Source organism: Megachile rotundata, chromosome 12 (assembly GCF_050947335.1).
Source record: "Megachile rotundata isolate GNS110a chromosome 12, iyMegRotu1, whole genome shotgun sequence".
Classification (NCBI taxonomy): domain Eukaryota; kingdom Metazoa; phylum Arthropoda; class Insecta; order Hymenoptera; family Megachilidae; genus Megachile; species Megachile rotundata.
Genome location: NC_134994.1, coordinates 15,894,007 through 15,909,227, shown reverse-complemented (window position 1 = coordinate 15,909,227; position 15,221 = coordinate 15,894,007). Strand labels below are relative to the sequence as shown.

At 37.5% G+C, this 15,221-nt stretch overlaps 4 protein-coding genes across 18 annotated transcripts in view; 2 read left to right on the top strand and 2 right to left on the bottom strand.

Moving 5' to 3' along the window:
* Nucleotides 1-5: 5 nt before the first annotated feature.
* On the top strand, nucleotides 6-1,886 carry LOC100883021 (m-AAA protease-interacting protein 1, mitochondrial). 3 transcript variants are annotated; one of them, XM_012281139.2, is made up of 5 exons: nucleotides 6-145; nucleotides 573-972; nucleotides 1,098-1,302; nucleotides 1,381-1,578; nucleotides 1,672-1,886. In XM_012281139.2, the coding sequence occupies exons 2-5, from the start codon at nucleotides 637-639 to the stop codon at nucleotides 1,704-1,706; spliced, it is 774 nt and encodes a 257-aa protein (XP_012136529.1). In that variant the 5' UTR covers nucleotides 6-145; nucleotides 573-636; the 3' UTR covers nucleotides 1,707-1,886. The 3 variants fall into 3 exon arrangements, with proteins under 3 accessions (XP_012136529.1, XP_012136531.1, XP_003701558.1); XM_012281141.2 differs by having other exon boundaries at nucleotides 15-145; nucleotides 961-972; XM_003701510.3 differs by lacking the exon at nucleotides 6-145 and adding an exon at nucleotides 229-428.
* On the bottom strand, nucleotides 1,833-6,260 carry LOC100883132 (mucosa-associated lymphoid tissue lymphoma translocation protein 1). Of its 7 annotated transcripts, none has more exons than XM_076537733.1 (12): nucleotides 6,131-6,260; nucleotides 4,467-4,651; nucleotides 4,225-4,385; nucleotides 3,976-4,162; nucleotides 3,624-3,888; nucleotides 3,455-3,547; nucleotides 3,160-3,385; nucleotides 2,913-3,096; nucleotides 2,625-2,839; nucleotides 2,445-2,543; nucleotides 2,095-2,363; nucleotides 1,833-1,993 (listed from the first exon to the last, which is right to left on the bottom strand). In XM_076537733.1, the coding sequence occupies exons 2-12, from the start codon at nucleotides 4,616-4,618 to the stop codon at nucleotides 1,889-1,891; spliced, it is 1,956 nt and encodes a 651-aa protein (XP_076393848.1). In that variant the 5' UTR covers nucleotides 4,619-4,651; nucleotides 6,131-6,260; the 3' UTR covers nucleotides 1,833-1,888. The 7 variants fall into 7 exon arrangements, with proteins under 7 accessions (XP_076393848.1, XP_012136544.2, XP_076393849.1 ...); XM_012281154.2 differs by having other exon boundaries at nucleotides 4,467-4,662; nucleotides 6,131-6,147; XM_076537734.1 differs by lacking the exon at nucleotides 6,131-6,260 and adding an exon at nucleotides 5,614-5,696.
* Crtc (CREB-regulated transcription coactivator) overlaps nucleotides 5,785-15,221 on the top strand; it is a 31,614-nt gene continuing 22,177 nt past the window's right edge. Inside the window, exons 1-2 of one of the 7 annotated variants that reach the window (XM_012281152.2) lie at nucleotides 5,785-6,103; nucleotides 9,914-10,165. In XM_012281152.2, coding sequence (XP_012136542.1) covers nucleotides 5,990-6,103; nucleotides 9,914-10,165 — 366 coding nt within the window. In that variant the 5' untranslated portion in view covers nucleotides 5,785-5,989. Of the gene's footprint in view, nucleotides 6,104-6,380; nucleotides 6,570-9,913; nucleotides 10,166-15,221 lie in introns of those variants that run through there. The other 6 variants (XM_076537737.1, XM_076537736.1, XM_076537739.1 and 3 more) reach the window with 6 other exon arrangements.
* On the bottom strand, nucleotides 12,634-15,042 carry Obp1 (odorant binding protein 1). The gene is made up of 6 exons (XM_003701405.3): nucleotides 14,884-15,042; nucleotides 13,926-14,007; nucleotides 13,731-13,819; nucleotides 13,565-13,667; nucleotides 13,332-13,396; nucleotides 12,634-13,251 (listed from the first exon to the last, which is right to left on the bottom strand). The coding sequence occupies exons 1-6, from the start codon at nucleotides 14,950-14,952 to the stop codon at nucleotides 13,234-13,236; spliced, it is 426 nt and encodes a 141-aa protein (XP_003701453.1). The 5' UTR covers nucleotides 14,953-15,042; the 3' UTR covers nucleotides 12,634-13,233.

The window sequence follows — 15,221 nt, the reverse complement described above, 5'->3', positions numbered from 1 at the left end:
AGCTTTGGCGATCTCCCGCTAGATGATCGAGGTTTCGAAGTCTATTTATAAAATGCAATTATTTTAATTATCAAATTCAACAATTTAAACGCACAATATTGCCACTAATAGAGATACATGAAAACTACAAAAAGTTCTCATTTCGGTAAGATGTAATAGTTGTTTTTCTTAGGAAGAAAAAATAATTTCCTGTTACGTTAACCCGCTCATCCATAGATTGCGGTAATGATAGTTATTACATTTTCATGGTACATATTGATGAAATATGAAAAAGAAGCATATAACGTTTTCGTATAATGTTTTCAGCTTATTAAATTATTCGCGACAGTAATAAATTTTGTTTCATTATTGTGCAAATTAAATGATGATAGTGCTTGGTATTTCAAGTAGGCATTATTTTTGAAAAGCTAGCGTATCGAACACTTATAGTACGTATATTAATGAATATTCACATATAAAAAATATAAACACAAATTTGTTGTTTTATAAAATTGTATTGAATAAATAATTATTAAACTTAAAATTACATTAATGGAAAAAAAATCTACAGATCTACGTTCCTCTTTATATAGGTTAGGGTAATACCTTTCATGGTTCTTTGTACTTTTGTTGAAATGAAAGATAAGTAAATATAAAATGTTACTGTTTGCATTGAAAAAATGTGCATTTCGAGTACGAATGTGTCAACTAGTCACACATAGTATGTGTAACGAAAATTTCACGAAAATGAGAGGATTACATTATTGGGGAGGACTGAAATGCATGTATTTAAAAAATTCGAATCTTATCGTTTATAAACAATTTTCAAACGTTTCTACTAACGCGGCAAGTGAAAAAATTCCCATTCCACGATTAATGTGGTGTTCATCTGCTGAATTTACACTATTTGCAATATTTCTTTTCTACGCACCTATCCGTTTACATATTGATCCAAGCTTTAGAGTGTTTGAATTTCTACAGGGTGCAGGCCAGGTACGATATCTTTTTACGCATCCTATTCGTTTTTTTTTATATATTTGTATTAACATTTTATATTGTCTGCATATTAAATAATAAATATGTTTTATATAAAATACATATATTTTATACCCATTCAGGCGATAACTGTAATATCTAATGCATTAGCTACCCAAAATTATGATGTACTAGAAAAGATGGTACAAGAAAGAACTCTTAAACTTTTAAAACGCAGAGTTGATCTCTTATCAGAGCAGCAACGAAAATTGCTGGCTATAGATATCAGTAAGAACTATCCTATTCCAGCTTTCTTTATTTATGATGTAAATACACGAGAGAGTAAAGGTAATTTTGCAGGAAAAGCGAAACCTTCTTTCTTTGTAATCTTTCTAATTTTTTTGATTTTGTATGATCTTATTTTAGATGAAAGTGAAAAAATTCTAGATATCACAGTAGCAGGATGGCAAAAAAGAAATGATTACATAGAAGATAAAATACGTATGCTTGAGGAAGGACCAATTAAACATATTGGCAGAAATACATTAACTTATATATATGTGTTTCGAAGAAAATACATAAATGGTACTGGAGGGCCATGGATGGCAAAACTAATTAGCTATGGTACATAAAGTAGAATAACAATTGTTTATCATACTTTCATTATTACTAAGTAAAATTTACACTCTGAAATAAATTATTTTCTTTGTACCACAGGAAATATGAACACATATTTGCAACATCGTCTCTAGTAAAAAAATTACTCGGTGAAAGAAATTCTTTAGTCTGCTTTTATAATGTCACAGAAGATGCCAAATAAAATGTGTGTAAATGTTAAAGATCAAGTCTGAATATTTTATTTATATGTACTTCTCGGATCATATGCAATAATATCTTTTTTTATTATGAAATAAAAGAAATATAAATACATATTTCAACAGTTCATTTTTCTTAATAACTGAGGTATGTAATCTTTTATATGTAGAAATGTTGCACCAATAGCAGTTCCATCCTTAGAAATGCAGATAATTAGTGGTCCCTGTAACGTATTAGTAGTTTGATCGTATACGAGAATTAATTATTTAAAGACGCGCATAAAACTTTAATAATAAAATCGCGTTAAAAGTAACGAATACCTACCTCGTTTACCTGAGGATTGTGAATCCAGCATTCTTTCGTATTTTGATCGTGGAATAAATTATTTCGTTTTGCAGGTACAGAATTAAGGTAATTGATTTCTATGTTCTGTAAATCGAGTACTTTGATATTTATTAAGTTTAAGTAGGGTTCCATAAATAATGATATTACAACTTTAGTACTCATATTGACTTGTTTAAAAGTTATATCTAGTGTTTGTGTCGAGAATGCTATTATTTTGTTTAAATAACAAATGGGAGCTGGAAGATCTTCTGTAACGAATTAATAATCGCATTAAAAAAAACGAAAATAGTATTAATAATGTACAGATAAAAAATATTGAAGTTAAATACTTTTATAGATAGCATCCGTGAGTCGAAACGGCTTTGTAACAGACGAAGCAAACATTGGAATTTGATTGCGTTCTTTGCCTTTGAAGCAATTATCAAAAGCTATAAACCGGATCACAATAAAATATAGACTTCATAAAATTGAAATGTAATTTACAAAGTGTATAGAATCAGAAAACTTACATTTCCCTAACTCTTCAAATATTTTTGTAACTATCATATCCTTGGCGATAAATTTGCTAAGGTGAGTCACATATAAACCGTACTTGCTATTTACTTTTTCATAGCTCGGTCGATGACTAGACGTGGAATATGCTTGAATTAAATTTCGAAGATTCTTCTTACTTTTATATTCATTCACTGTTGGCAGCTCAAGATAGATATCAGGATTAAATTCTCTAAAAAGGAATACACAAATTATATGCGAATATAGATTTACATTAAAGAAATAAGAAACTACGAAATATTTACTTTGAAGGAAGAGTTTGACACATATCTAAAATAATAATTAATAATTCAGGATCATTTTTAAGAAATGCAGATAATAATTCGCTTTCACATATTGCATCTTTCCTTAAATATGTTTCTGGAGAATCTGTTGCAAGCATGTAACTTTCTTGTATCTTGAAACCATGACCAGCAAAATAGAATAAACCTATATAAAAACAGTAAGTTATTTAGTGTTTCATATTTTTTATTTCACATTTTTATACTTTACCATATACACCGTCGACTAATGCTTCACTGAATAATTGTATCGCTCTTTTCATTTGAGCAACTGTTAAATTCAGCAGACAAATTACTTCAAAATTTATTTCTTTAAGAAGATTAGCTACCAGAGCCGCATCATTCCTGACAGTTAGAAGATCCTTGTGATGTTCGTACTCTCCATTTGCAATGATTAAAGCTATTTTTGCGACTGCTTTTAATCTTGGATGTTTCATCTGTTACATAATGTAATTTGAGAATTATGTAGCAACAGAGTATTAATTGAAAATGTTTTCCACTTTTACCATCACGTGGGTCCTTTCTGTATAAACTTCGCTAATATCGTTGTAGACATGACAATAATATTTCCCTTCGTATTTTGAAGTAAATTTTTTTATCTAAAACAACAAGTAATTTTGAGAAATTGAAAGCATTAAACAATATGGAGAAAGAGAAGAACAACAGTTTACATACATGCAACGTGTTACAAGTTTCTCCTTCCAGGATAGTATTTTCATGGAACCACTGATAACGTGGTTCAGGGTATCCATCAGCTTTACAAGAAATTGCAAAACTATCGCCAGCTTGTATTTCGATTACTGCTTGTGGTTGTTTGTCGATTTTAACAGGTATAGGACAAACTTGTACAGTAACATGTTTAGAAATTAAAGTTGATAATAAAGTTCCATCACTTTTTATCTGAACTACTTTACACTTATAGTCTCCTGTTTGAGATGCACTGATTAAGCATACAAAATAAGAAATATAAAGGATTTAGAAATATTAACTACAAATTCTGAAGCACGCATTTGTACAAAATATATACCTGGTAATGATAATGTCAAGTTGACTAGAAGTACAATCTTGCAACTGTGTATCTCCATGATACCATACATAATTTGGTGGTGGCATTCCAATGGCCATACAACACAAGCGAAGATGTTGCCCAAATGAAATTTTTAAGGTATCGGTTCCTAATTCTTCTGTTGGGTGCACAATAATATGTAGCGGTTCTAAAAATGATATTTAATACCGTAATTTATCAACTAAAGAGTCGTAAAAAATATAATCATACCTGGATCAGATATAATAGAAAGGATATTAAGAAGATTGCATTCTGTTAACAGCACACGTAAAACTTCAATAGTACACATTTTAATATTTAACTCAGAAAGAAGCTTTTCCCCTGGAGACTCGTGTGGTTTTGTGTTTTGTAAAGATTGTACCCATAAAGTACTGCATTCAAAATTGTAAAGAAAAATTATTTTCATTCGATAATATCCCTTGCTGCTTTTTAATAGTTATTGCCGTACTCACCATGGATATTCCAACCATTCAGCTACATGATTTGCCAATGTCATCCAAGCCGAATTCTTATTTAATTCATTAACCAAATCATTATATATATTTGTTGGTAAATATTCAATAAATGTGTCTTTATCAAAATATGCCATTTTCATTATAAACATATTTTAAAAAACATTATATGATTGTACTTCAAACTGAAACAGTTCTATTTAATATTAATAAAATCGTTTTTTCCTGCATTGATTGTAAAGGAGGGGCAAGGACATCAGTGATTTCGTTGTTGTCATCAGTTGTTTTAAGAATTTGAGACGATAAAGCAATATTTTCTCATGTTCTTGTTTTAAAATAGTCTTCGTATAATCATATAGGGATACTTAAAAGACCCGAAATTTTGTAATTTGCCCTCTTTAAACTATAAAGTGTTAAATTGCAAAATCAAGCTATGCAAAACCGTGTATAATTATGCAAAGAATATTTTAAAAGAGAAACCATGAGGAAACATTGTTCCTTCGATTCAAAGTGTTGAAATAACAATACCGATACTATCGTCCTTGTCCCTCCCATGGAGAGTAATTCGGGAAAAATAAGATTCACCAAAGCTTCTCATTCCTACCGTACGAGGGCTTTAAAGTCAATTCGGACTTGATCCGTTAGTCCATTAGATCCTTAATAAATAGTTTTCTTCTTGCTTTATAAATATCATTTATATTTGCAAAAGAGGGTACAAAGTCGCAATCAATGACAACTCGAGGCAACATTGTAATACGTCAACGTACATTATTAAAATCATTTTAGTCTCAATCGATATGACAGGAACACAGGTGTTTACACAAGCTTTTGATCAAACTTCTCGTGATGTAAAAAAATTGAAAGGTTACTTATTTCATTAAATGATGCACATTTTACGACTAAAGGATAAAGATCGAAGAGAAACAATTATTCGACGTGTTACACGAGAATTTGTTAACTTGGAAAAACTTGCAGAACATATGTACGTAAATAGATAGATATGAAAAGAAGTAGAGAAGATATTTGAATACATTTATTTATACACGTAAAACAGTGAATATGAAATTAGTATAAAAGTGTATGTAGCTGCGGACGAATCGAAGTAAAATCTCGTTCAAGTATGAGATAATAAACTGTCAACATTAACCTGTTTTATCCACCGCGCAGTGTATCGCAACAATAAGCCTGAATAAGCCAGTTTTTCGGAACAGCCCGGAAAAGTGTCGTCAGTTTTTTATTGCGGGTGCGATACGCGCAGTGGTGGGGTATCAGTGTGACCAATGAGCCCGCGAAAAGCGGCTCCTGCGCGATGCGCGTGGCGCGCTGCGCCGCATAATCTTGCGTATCAGCGATCGGCAGTACCATCCAGAAGGCAGTAGGTTACGGGTTCTAACGTGGTGAAATATTAGGGAGACCCTATCGGTGCGATCGGTGAAAAAGGAAACGTGCGACGGAGTTGAGTGCACACGTTAGTAGAGTGCACGATACTCGCGAGTGTCGGGAGATCCGAGTGTCGAGCCATCATGGCGAATCCACGGAAATTCAGTGACAAGATCGCGCTACACAAACAGAAGGAAGCGCAGGAAAGAGCAGCGTTCGAGGCGATCATGCGAGAGGTTTCGGATGTCACGAGCAGAGTAAGAAAAATTCCAATAGGTCCTTACCATTGAGGGACATACATTTAACGCTCTTCGTGCATCTTCTTCGACTGGAGATGTTAGAACGTAAACAACTAGTGTTCTCTCTCCTCATTGCACCGTGTATTGTGTCGACTTTGCGTGTGTTATACATATATGTCGTTACGTGAATGTGGTTGGTTAGGTTCGCTACACGCGTTACTGCGTGTGTACGGGTATCTGGCTAGCCTACTATCAGTATTTACGTTAAACGTGCACAACTACAATCGTACTCGCCCGTTGGCCCTCTGTTTCTCTTTTCTGTTCGTGGTCGTAGTGTGCGGATGGACGGGTACGTGTATTGGTCTTCTTCGTCGGGTCGCCTATGAGAGAGAGTGTACGGATACGCGTATGTGTGTGAAGTGGGTATATGCTCCGGTATACTATGCGGAACGTACTGTGTGTGCTTGTTGCCATCATCCGTTCTGTAAGTTCTTAATAAATGCATACGTGTACGATCGACAATCGCATTCATCCTGTTGACTCGTTCGAAACGTTGTTAATACTTTTCGAGAGAATCATGATTCTTTCACTCGAGTGATCTACACCGAGACGCGTAAATAACGCGATCGAGTGTCCGATCAAAGAACCGTTCGTTTTCTCCACGTTTTTCCTATGAAAGAAATGAAAAATCGTCGCGATCATTCGGTCGACAAATCATGTTTGTGCTTTTATTTACGCGATGGTATATTTACTTTTATTCATTATCGATCAAGATCGAAGAAATTCTATGTTCGTTTTTCTCGCAGATTTAACGATCGTGAAAGTGCTGCACCCGCTTTCATTCGTTCATTCTCGCTGAGCCGTTTATGCGCTTTTCTCGTGAATATCGTGCATTTTTTCTGTAATACGTTCGCGAACGCAACATCGTCTTCCAGAATCACGTGTCATTCCAAGTTCGATTCTGAATGTAGTTGTTTCGCGTTGAAAAGGGAAAATAAAATTTAGTCTTGTTTCGCGTTATTGTTCGACGATATCCCTTGTCATACGTTCGAATTATCGATAAACTTAACCGTTATTGAGTGAAGCGAAATTAATTCGCGATTATGCGAAGCAGAAATCTACCGTGAATATCTTTCCATCGAATTCGAAGCAAGTGCTATTTCGAAATAATTTACAAATTTTCATTGCCGAAATTTTGTCACCTCGTGGAGTGGACCTTTTCGTTCGGAGTCTCGTTGACTGTTTACGGTTGGTTACGTACAATATTTAAAGATGTTGCAATGCGAGAATGCTTTGGTTCGTTTATCCGGAACTTCGTGTTATTGGAACAACAGCGTGTTACGAGAAATACAGATCGTGGAAAACAGAAGACACCGATTACAATTTTCGCTCCGAACCGTGCGTAGCGCCCTCTTTTCGAATTTCACGGGGAAACCGTTGTGCGAAGGAATCGTGTGAAATTGGCGCGTTTTTCGTATTCGTACGATTATCGTTCATACGATTACGTAATAACGGCATTGTACTAAATGCAGAAGCTGCGGTGTTACTTTAAAGCGTATCGTTCGATTTCTCGATATCACGAAATTTACGGTATCGTCGACTTAATCCTTTACACGACTGCTAAATACTTTCGGTGAACGAATGCCTGCCGTATGTGCACGTATATGCTGTCATCATTAAACGATTATACGTTGAATGGCAATTAAGTGCAGGCTTAACGCTTTGAATATCCAATTCTGTAATTGGTATCGATTGCCGTATTACTCGGCAGCGTTTCGATCACTGCATGTGTAAACGCGTGCATCTAGGCGCATAAGAGGTTAACTTTCGAAGCGGTTTCGGCGCGTTTTCAGGTGTCGGTCGAATTCTTTGCGCGTTCGGCGTTCGCTTTATTTTTCTTGCGTGCTCGACCACACAGAATTATCTGGCGAACGTTGGAATGTCCGAGTAACTCGTTCAAGCTCGTAGATATTTCTTCGATTCGACCAACGAATGTTTTCGTTTTCGATACCGATATCGATATCATGAGACGAAGAGTCACGAATTCGAGAAAATTTCGCGTGTGCTAGGTTCACGAAATTTTCGATGGCATGCAGTAAGAGTCCGTATCGCGTGTATGTACATAACCTCGTGCACACATCGCGTCAATTAACGTAACGCTAATCGTTTTCGATAACTCGAGTTTGTCGGTATATCGTATCGAACATCGTATCCACGCGCACGACCATTTATCCTTTCTTCTTCCAAGGTTTGTCCTTATGCTCGATTTCTTACGTATCGAACTCGTACCTATGATCCGAACCGTGACTTTTCATCGAACGAACTAAACTGTGCACGCTTTTGGAATCGCTTTACCGTTAACGGCTTCGATAACGATTACGAATGTGACGATTAATCGCTCGAACTCGATGTGCCATGCGCATGCGCGGTATTCGTTGCCGCTCAAACGAGAAAACGAACTTATTTTATTTACTTTAGTTAAGATTCGATCGATAAGTTGGCAATATCGTAAAATTTCATCGATAAATTACTCGATATTCATTGTTTTATGTTCTTGGGAGAAAATTTCTATTCTGTCACTATCCGATCGTTTCATTTTCTTTTTATGATAGTACTCTTTAGCGCTTGTGACAATTATAATATCAATAAATTGAGTTCTCTTCGAAAGATCTCTCGATACGCGTTCGATAAACGGAGCAAAGGCTAGGAAAATGTTTCTAACTCGGGAGATCGGTGAACGCGAAACAGGTTGCATTTGGAGAAGTTGCTTTCACCGCGAGGAATTATGTAATTTCGTCTCGAGACATTGCAGACTAGTTACGAATACAATTTTATCGGTAGACCTCTGTTCGTTCGTTCCTGTCGTTCATCGAATTCGATGTTCTCGTCTCGATATCTCGCGGAGTTGTCGAAAAAGAAACAGAAATGAAAATAAGGAAGAAAAAGATTTCCTTACAAATCGACTGAATTTTTGTCGAGACTCGAGCGAGATTCGAGCTACAGAGCTGTGTATGGGAAAAGGGATCGGCTTGTAGGAAGAAGAGGAGAGAGGAGAGGAAGCTTGTTTATCGGATCGTGGTCGAACAGGAATGTCGACGTTCCTGGCGTAAAATTTAACCCGCGTAGGTTTTTAACGATCGCGATCGAAGAAGAAGATGCAAACGATGTTCAGAAAAAAAAGGCCCTTAATGCATTCGAGACCGGGCTCTTATAAAAAGAAATTCCAAGATGCGCGAGAAAGAAAGGAAGGGAAAAAAGTATAAAATATTGTGATTCTTGAATAAATTGGTAACGATTATAAATTGAATATTTGCTAGACGGCGATACGTACTAAGTTGCAAATTGGCCGATTCGTATGTATATTTCGACGAAGAAGCAGTCAATTTCGATTTCAAATATCGTGATCGTTTCTAACAAGTTTCCAGATTTAAATCGATATGTCGTAAGTAGTGTTTTGCAGTACTTTCATATCATGAAATCGTGTTAGACTTGTAAGACACCGAAGGTGCGTCATCGGTTTCGAATGCGTTAATCATCGTTCGCGGTTCAAGCAGATACATACTATGTAACTGTTACCGCTTCGCAACACGATTAAAGGAATAGCCGATTCACTCGAATCACGGTAATGGAACGCGGTGTAGCGTAATCGATAACCCAAACACTCGATGGGGTATAGAGAACAGCGCATTATGTTCGGAGAAGAAAAAAAATAGCTGAATAGAAGCGAACGAAAAAGGCATGACTAGCGTTGTCTTGTGCCGTGTAAAGGTGTTTGATAGCCGGAGAAAATCGTGTCGGTGTGACCATATGAACGATGGACCTGCTTAGGTCGCCTCGGCGAGCAGCTCGGTGTGCGCCAGTCCCACGGGATCGTCCGGGGTGCTGGAGACCCCGTTATCCGTGAAGAGTGCCGGCGCCAGCCCACCGCAGTCCAGCGGCAAACACCTGCACATTAACCTGGGAAATCAGTTCAGGGCGGGTGGTTCTCTGCCGAATGTAAACAACAATGCGAACTGCGGCGCCGACGCGAAAAAACACACCTCGCCGCACACCGCTGCTATTCATTCGATCGACCTTAAGGTACTCTATGGACATCTAATCGAGTCAGTCTAGTTTTTTTTTTACTAGATGATTACTATTACTATAATTTATCTCTTCTGTTGCTGCATCCGTTTTTTTTTGCCTCTTCTTTGTCACGTGTCTTACAGTTCGCACCCTCCTGACTGCATCGTTCGAAAAATTGTAAATTATTTTCTTACACAGTGTGCCAATAAAATGTTACGTGTTACATCGATAAATGTAGGTATACGTTTATCCTTCATTTAGGCAGATAGCACGAACTTAATCCTGTAAGTGGTAAATACTTTCGACAGCTGGATGTGCCCAACATCAGTTGTACATTCAGGTGCAACGTAAGTTTCCGTTAGTCGAGAGCAGAGATAGAAGGCTCTGTCAGGGTTCTCTCTCGGGGTTCTTTCGAAATCGAACGCAAGTAACGGGAACCTTCTTGCCTCTATATTTATTATGAACCACAGCAGCGATTAGTAACGTTAATATCGATAACGATACGATCTATCGACGCGTAATAACTTGTTCGTTATCCGAGCGAGAGATTCGAGGAGATTCTTTTAACTCGATAGAAAAGTTGGTCGTTACGGGTGGATCACGGATGCGCGGTAACCCTCGTGACGGTATTGAAATCACCGCATCGTCGCTCGTCCGATCAATTATATGTATACACGGACAGACATCATAGAGTCATAGAGGATCCTCTCTACTTGTTGCGAGTTCGCGTTCGAAGCGTGACTCATGACTGGAGCAACGTACGACCGGGCGATCGCGTGCCTCCTTTCATTAAACCCGACTATTTCCAGTCACCGTGTAAAAATAGACGTTTCAAGATTTTTCTCCGTAGCCGGGAGAACACGTAACGCGATGCCTCGATTCGATTCGATTCGATTCGATTCGCGAACTAAACGCGAATTAGACCGCGATCTCGTACGATACCTAACGGTATTCTTCGACTTTATAAATTTCATAAATTTGCCTGTGTACGGTTTTCAGCGTGGATAGTTGACAGTTCGGAAGATATATTTAATGTAAAAGTTTCGACGACGTCCTCTATTGTAATGGGCAATTTGAAATAAAAGACCGCGGAGAAGTCGATTAGGGATCGTGTTGCCTCCAGAGTTTCCTATTGATTTTCTGTTATACCTAAACAACATCAACCGCGAAACTTCTCGCGATGTATCGTTCAACGAAAAGTTACGAAATATTAATGGTTTTAAAGAGAAGAAAGTTCGCGTTGGAAATCTGTTTCCTAATCAATTGCTCGATGTTGTTTTCATTGGAGAGCAACGAGACACGGGGCGAGGAAAAAATACGTGGTCAAGCTTTCGTGTGGGTACTCTTGTTTGAAAGACGAGTAAACGTAGGTTCGGAAAGTCGACGAAGAGTCTCGATCGATTAAGAAGCAGTCGTCGATAGTTGAAAACGAGGAATACGCTTCGGTTAAGCGACACCACGTGCACCAAGCTCACGACGGTGACGTTGTTGGGAGGGACGAATCGATGACACGCACACGAGTCGGTCAAGACTCTCTCCCTTCACAGGTTCAATGTACCTCTCTCTTCTTTTCTTTTTTCCTTTTCTTTTTTTCTTCTTTTTTAACGAGACTTGCCTGCACGATAACGCATGAAAGTTATATATCTCGTTAGTAGCGATTAATGTTAGAAAGTTGTAACCGTAGAGCAATATGTAAACGCATCGCAAAATAGTATTTGTGGTATATTAGTTTAAGATCCGATGAGAATCACTGTATAAAAATTCCCGTCGATAAAGGACAAGTTTGAGTTGTACATCGATTGATTCGTCATTTGCTCTAACGACAAATAATATCGATGAAATGTTCATGCACTTGTATTCGTTAAACATTAAACTTGAAATTCGTGCACTATAAACGTCTTGTCATTGTAGAGTTCTGTTATCCCTCGGTGTTTCAAAATCGGCCATATGTCGAATGATATATATAATTGCTGTTGCGTGTTCCACGTGCAGTGTTTTTGGAATTGAAAATCCAATAAATAAAGAAGTTAGTGGGTAATTTATTACATAGGGTTAATTAAGATAATCGATAACGTAAAAAAAATGAATTTAAAATTGAAAGTAATCTTTTTATTTAATTTTCTAATAATGCTTTTATATTATCTTCGTTATCTTAGTTAGCCGAAAGTAATAAATTACTTTTTTTCTGCAATATTGGTATAGTAATATCAAAATTCAGGGCCACTGTGATGTATTCAGCGATACGATCGTGTAATTCGTTGGTTTGTTCGTCGTAACGAAAGATCCTCTTCTTGAATCGTTATTAAACGATTAAAATGAAATTGTTGCTCGTACGTGTCGCTCGATGAACGATCAAGATTCGCAATGATAGCGAATTTAAAAAGGCGAAGCGACCGCTTCCGAACGATATACATACTATACATATTGCATAATAATGGTGACCGTGTCGGATGATGTCATTATAAAATTATCTCGACTGAGGATAGCAGTTTTTAATGGCTGTCCGATGTGTATTCTGCGTATCATTTCCCGTAACATGTAGGAGGCGTTACAAGAAAACATACAATCACGTCGGTTTCGAAGACGTTCACGAATGAAATCGTCGTGCAAATTATAGTATCAGTGGTTCGCGAATTCTACGCCGTTGAACGGTTATATAATACCTCTACGTACACGATACGTTATTGTTTTTCTCTTTCCTTCCTTTTTAAACAGATTTATCGTTTTCGATCAAATTCTTTCCTCGATCTTTTCTTTTCTCTCGTCCAATCGATTTTATTTTTATACCTTTCACATGATTACCTTCGTTTACTATCGATATACATATACGTTTCTCGAACAATTACAATTATATGCTAGTTTTACGCGGTGATTTTAGAGCCGTTTGTCGCGAAACTAACGAAACGTTTACACCTTCTTATTACGTTTCTTCTTTTAAATTTTCTTGCTTCGACCGCGCGATTTTTCTTGTCCTTTCCAACGTAGGGTAGGGATTTCTTGTGAATTTCATAAGATCGTTTTCTTTTTGTCCGTCGATGATCGCCGTTCCGTCTCTCCGTCAAACAATCTTCTTTCTTAGGATGTTAAACCATGAACCATACCTAAGGACACGGAAAATCATTAGAGTCGTTTCGTGACCTGTCCTTGTTAATCGTGTTTTGCAACATCGAACACAACTTACATCCGGAGCTGACTGTTGTACGCAGGTAGCTAAGTTGAATATCTTATTGCAGTTATCGGTGCCAGCTGTAAAGTCGAATTATCGTTAAGAAACATACATAAAAAAGAAAATATTCTTCCGAGTTAACGCGTTCAATTTCCCTTTCGCGTCTCGAAAAAAAGATTATGTTTTTGACAAAAGAAAAAAAAACATTCAGGAATATATTTGAAATTCGACGTAAATGGCTCACGTACATGTTGGTGTGCATTTGCTCAACACGTTGTTTGCCTTGTCTTGAAGACTTTCCGGCAACAAACCCACCATCATTTCCGTTTCTAATTGTGCCTCATCGTCCACCTGAAAGCAAAATAATTTTCGCTGCGACAAGCTCGAACTGAGACGATCGTCCCGAAAACTTACCAAACTAAACGCTTCGAGCATGCAGTACATGTAGCAGGTGATCGACGGTTCGTTTTTGATGACCCCTGCAGATACCTCGTCTATTTCCTCTGCATTCGGAGACAACGAATTATTTAAAAACTTCCGAATATTAATTTCATAGTTATGTTTTTGTATAAGAATGGAAGTATCGTTGTTCCGTGTACAAATACTAACCTTGTTTGGTACCGTGTTCGCTCATGCATCGACTCTTGTCGTCGGCAATCATGTCGTATATTTCTGGTGGTATCCAATCCGGCTACGAAAAAGAGCAAATCAAATATCGTTCGAGCAGGCAAATCGATTTTTTCCTCGATGCCAATTCCGAACATGAACGGTTTTTGCTTCGCTCGACAAATATTAATGATATAGAAAATAATCGTCAAGTACTTTGCCCTTCTCGATCGAATCTCGATCGATCTACGCGTTCGAGTATCGTTAACTAAATTACAATTTCGATATGTTTACGTGTTCGCAACGAGTAGAAGCGTTCGCGTGACAGGCTAAAAAATTGATAGAAATTACGTCGAGAGAAAGTTTGCACGCTCCAATTAAGCTTTTCCTCTAATCTCGAATTCGATTGTCTCGATGTATCGATCAGCCGGTTACACACGGCCATTCGTCTCGTTATTTTCGCGCTTATTGACTCGTTGATGTTTCGAATATATCCGTGGTCAACGAATCGATATGGTTAACTTAGACCCGGTGTTTTCTTTGTCTCTCTAGTCTATAGCGTAGCCCTTTATAGTATTCCGTTGGAACTTGTTTTTCGTCGGACAAATGAAAATTTCCGTCTATAGAAATAAATGTTCCGAACAATATTACGCTTCGAATCGAGATCGACAAATTTTTAATACGAATAGTCGAATACGAGGTAATTGTTATTTTATTATTTCGAACTACTCGAACGTTTTAATATTTAAATTCACAAGTGTTACCGCACTTCACTCGTAGAATAAACGGCATATGAAAAGAATAAAAATATTATCGAACCGGATCGAAGTTAAATGATCGAACACTCGATAGAAGCATAGAAAACGATCAACTTTCTCCCGCGTTTGCTACCCTGTCAGCCAGACCCGTTTCACCCGCTCTTTTCGCCGCGTCGGAAACAGCGAGCAGTTTGAAAGCTTACCGCAGCACGCACGAGAACCGTCTGCAAGTACACGATCGCGAGTAACAGCAAGCCCCCTTTGGTACCCATCGTTCTTCCCTGATTTTTCTTCGCGATTAAAAAAAAAATACTTCTATCGATGAGAGTTCGTCGTACACGATACAATGCGCCGACTTAGCCGCGATGTCGCGTTTTTATAACGCGTCGCTCCGCTTCGATCGTGGGGATGCACGGGATGTGGGCGTGCGTAAGGGAGGGTTAGCGGCGTGCATTCTTTGCTCGTTGATTGAAGTCCTCGGTGCTTGTTGTCTCGGTTAATTTTCACCTGTGTAACGGAAGTGGCTTTTGGATTACGTGTA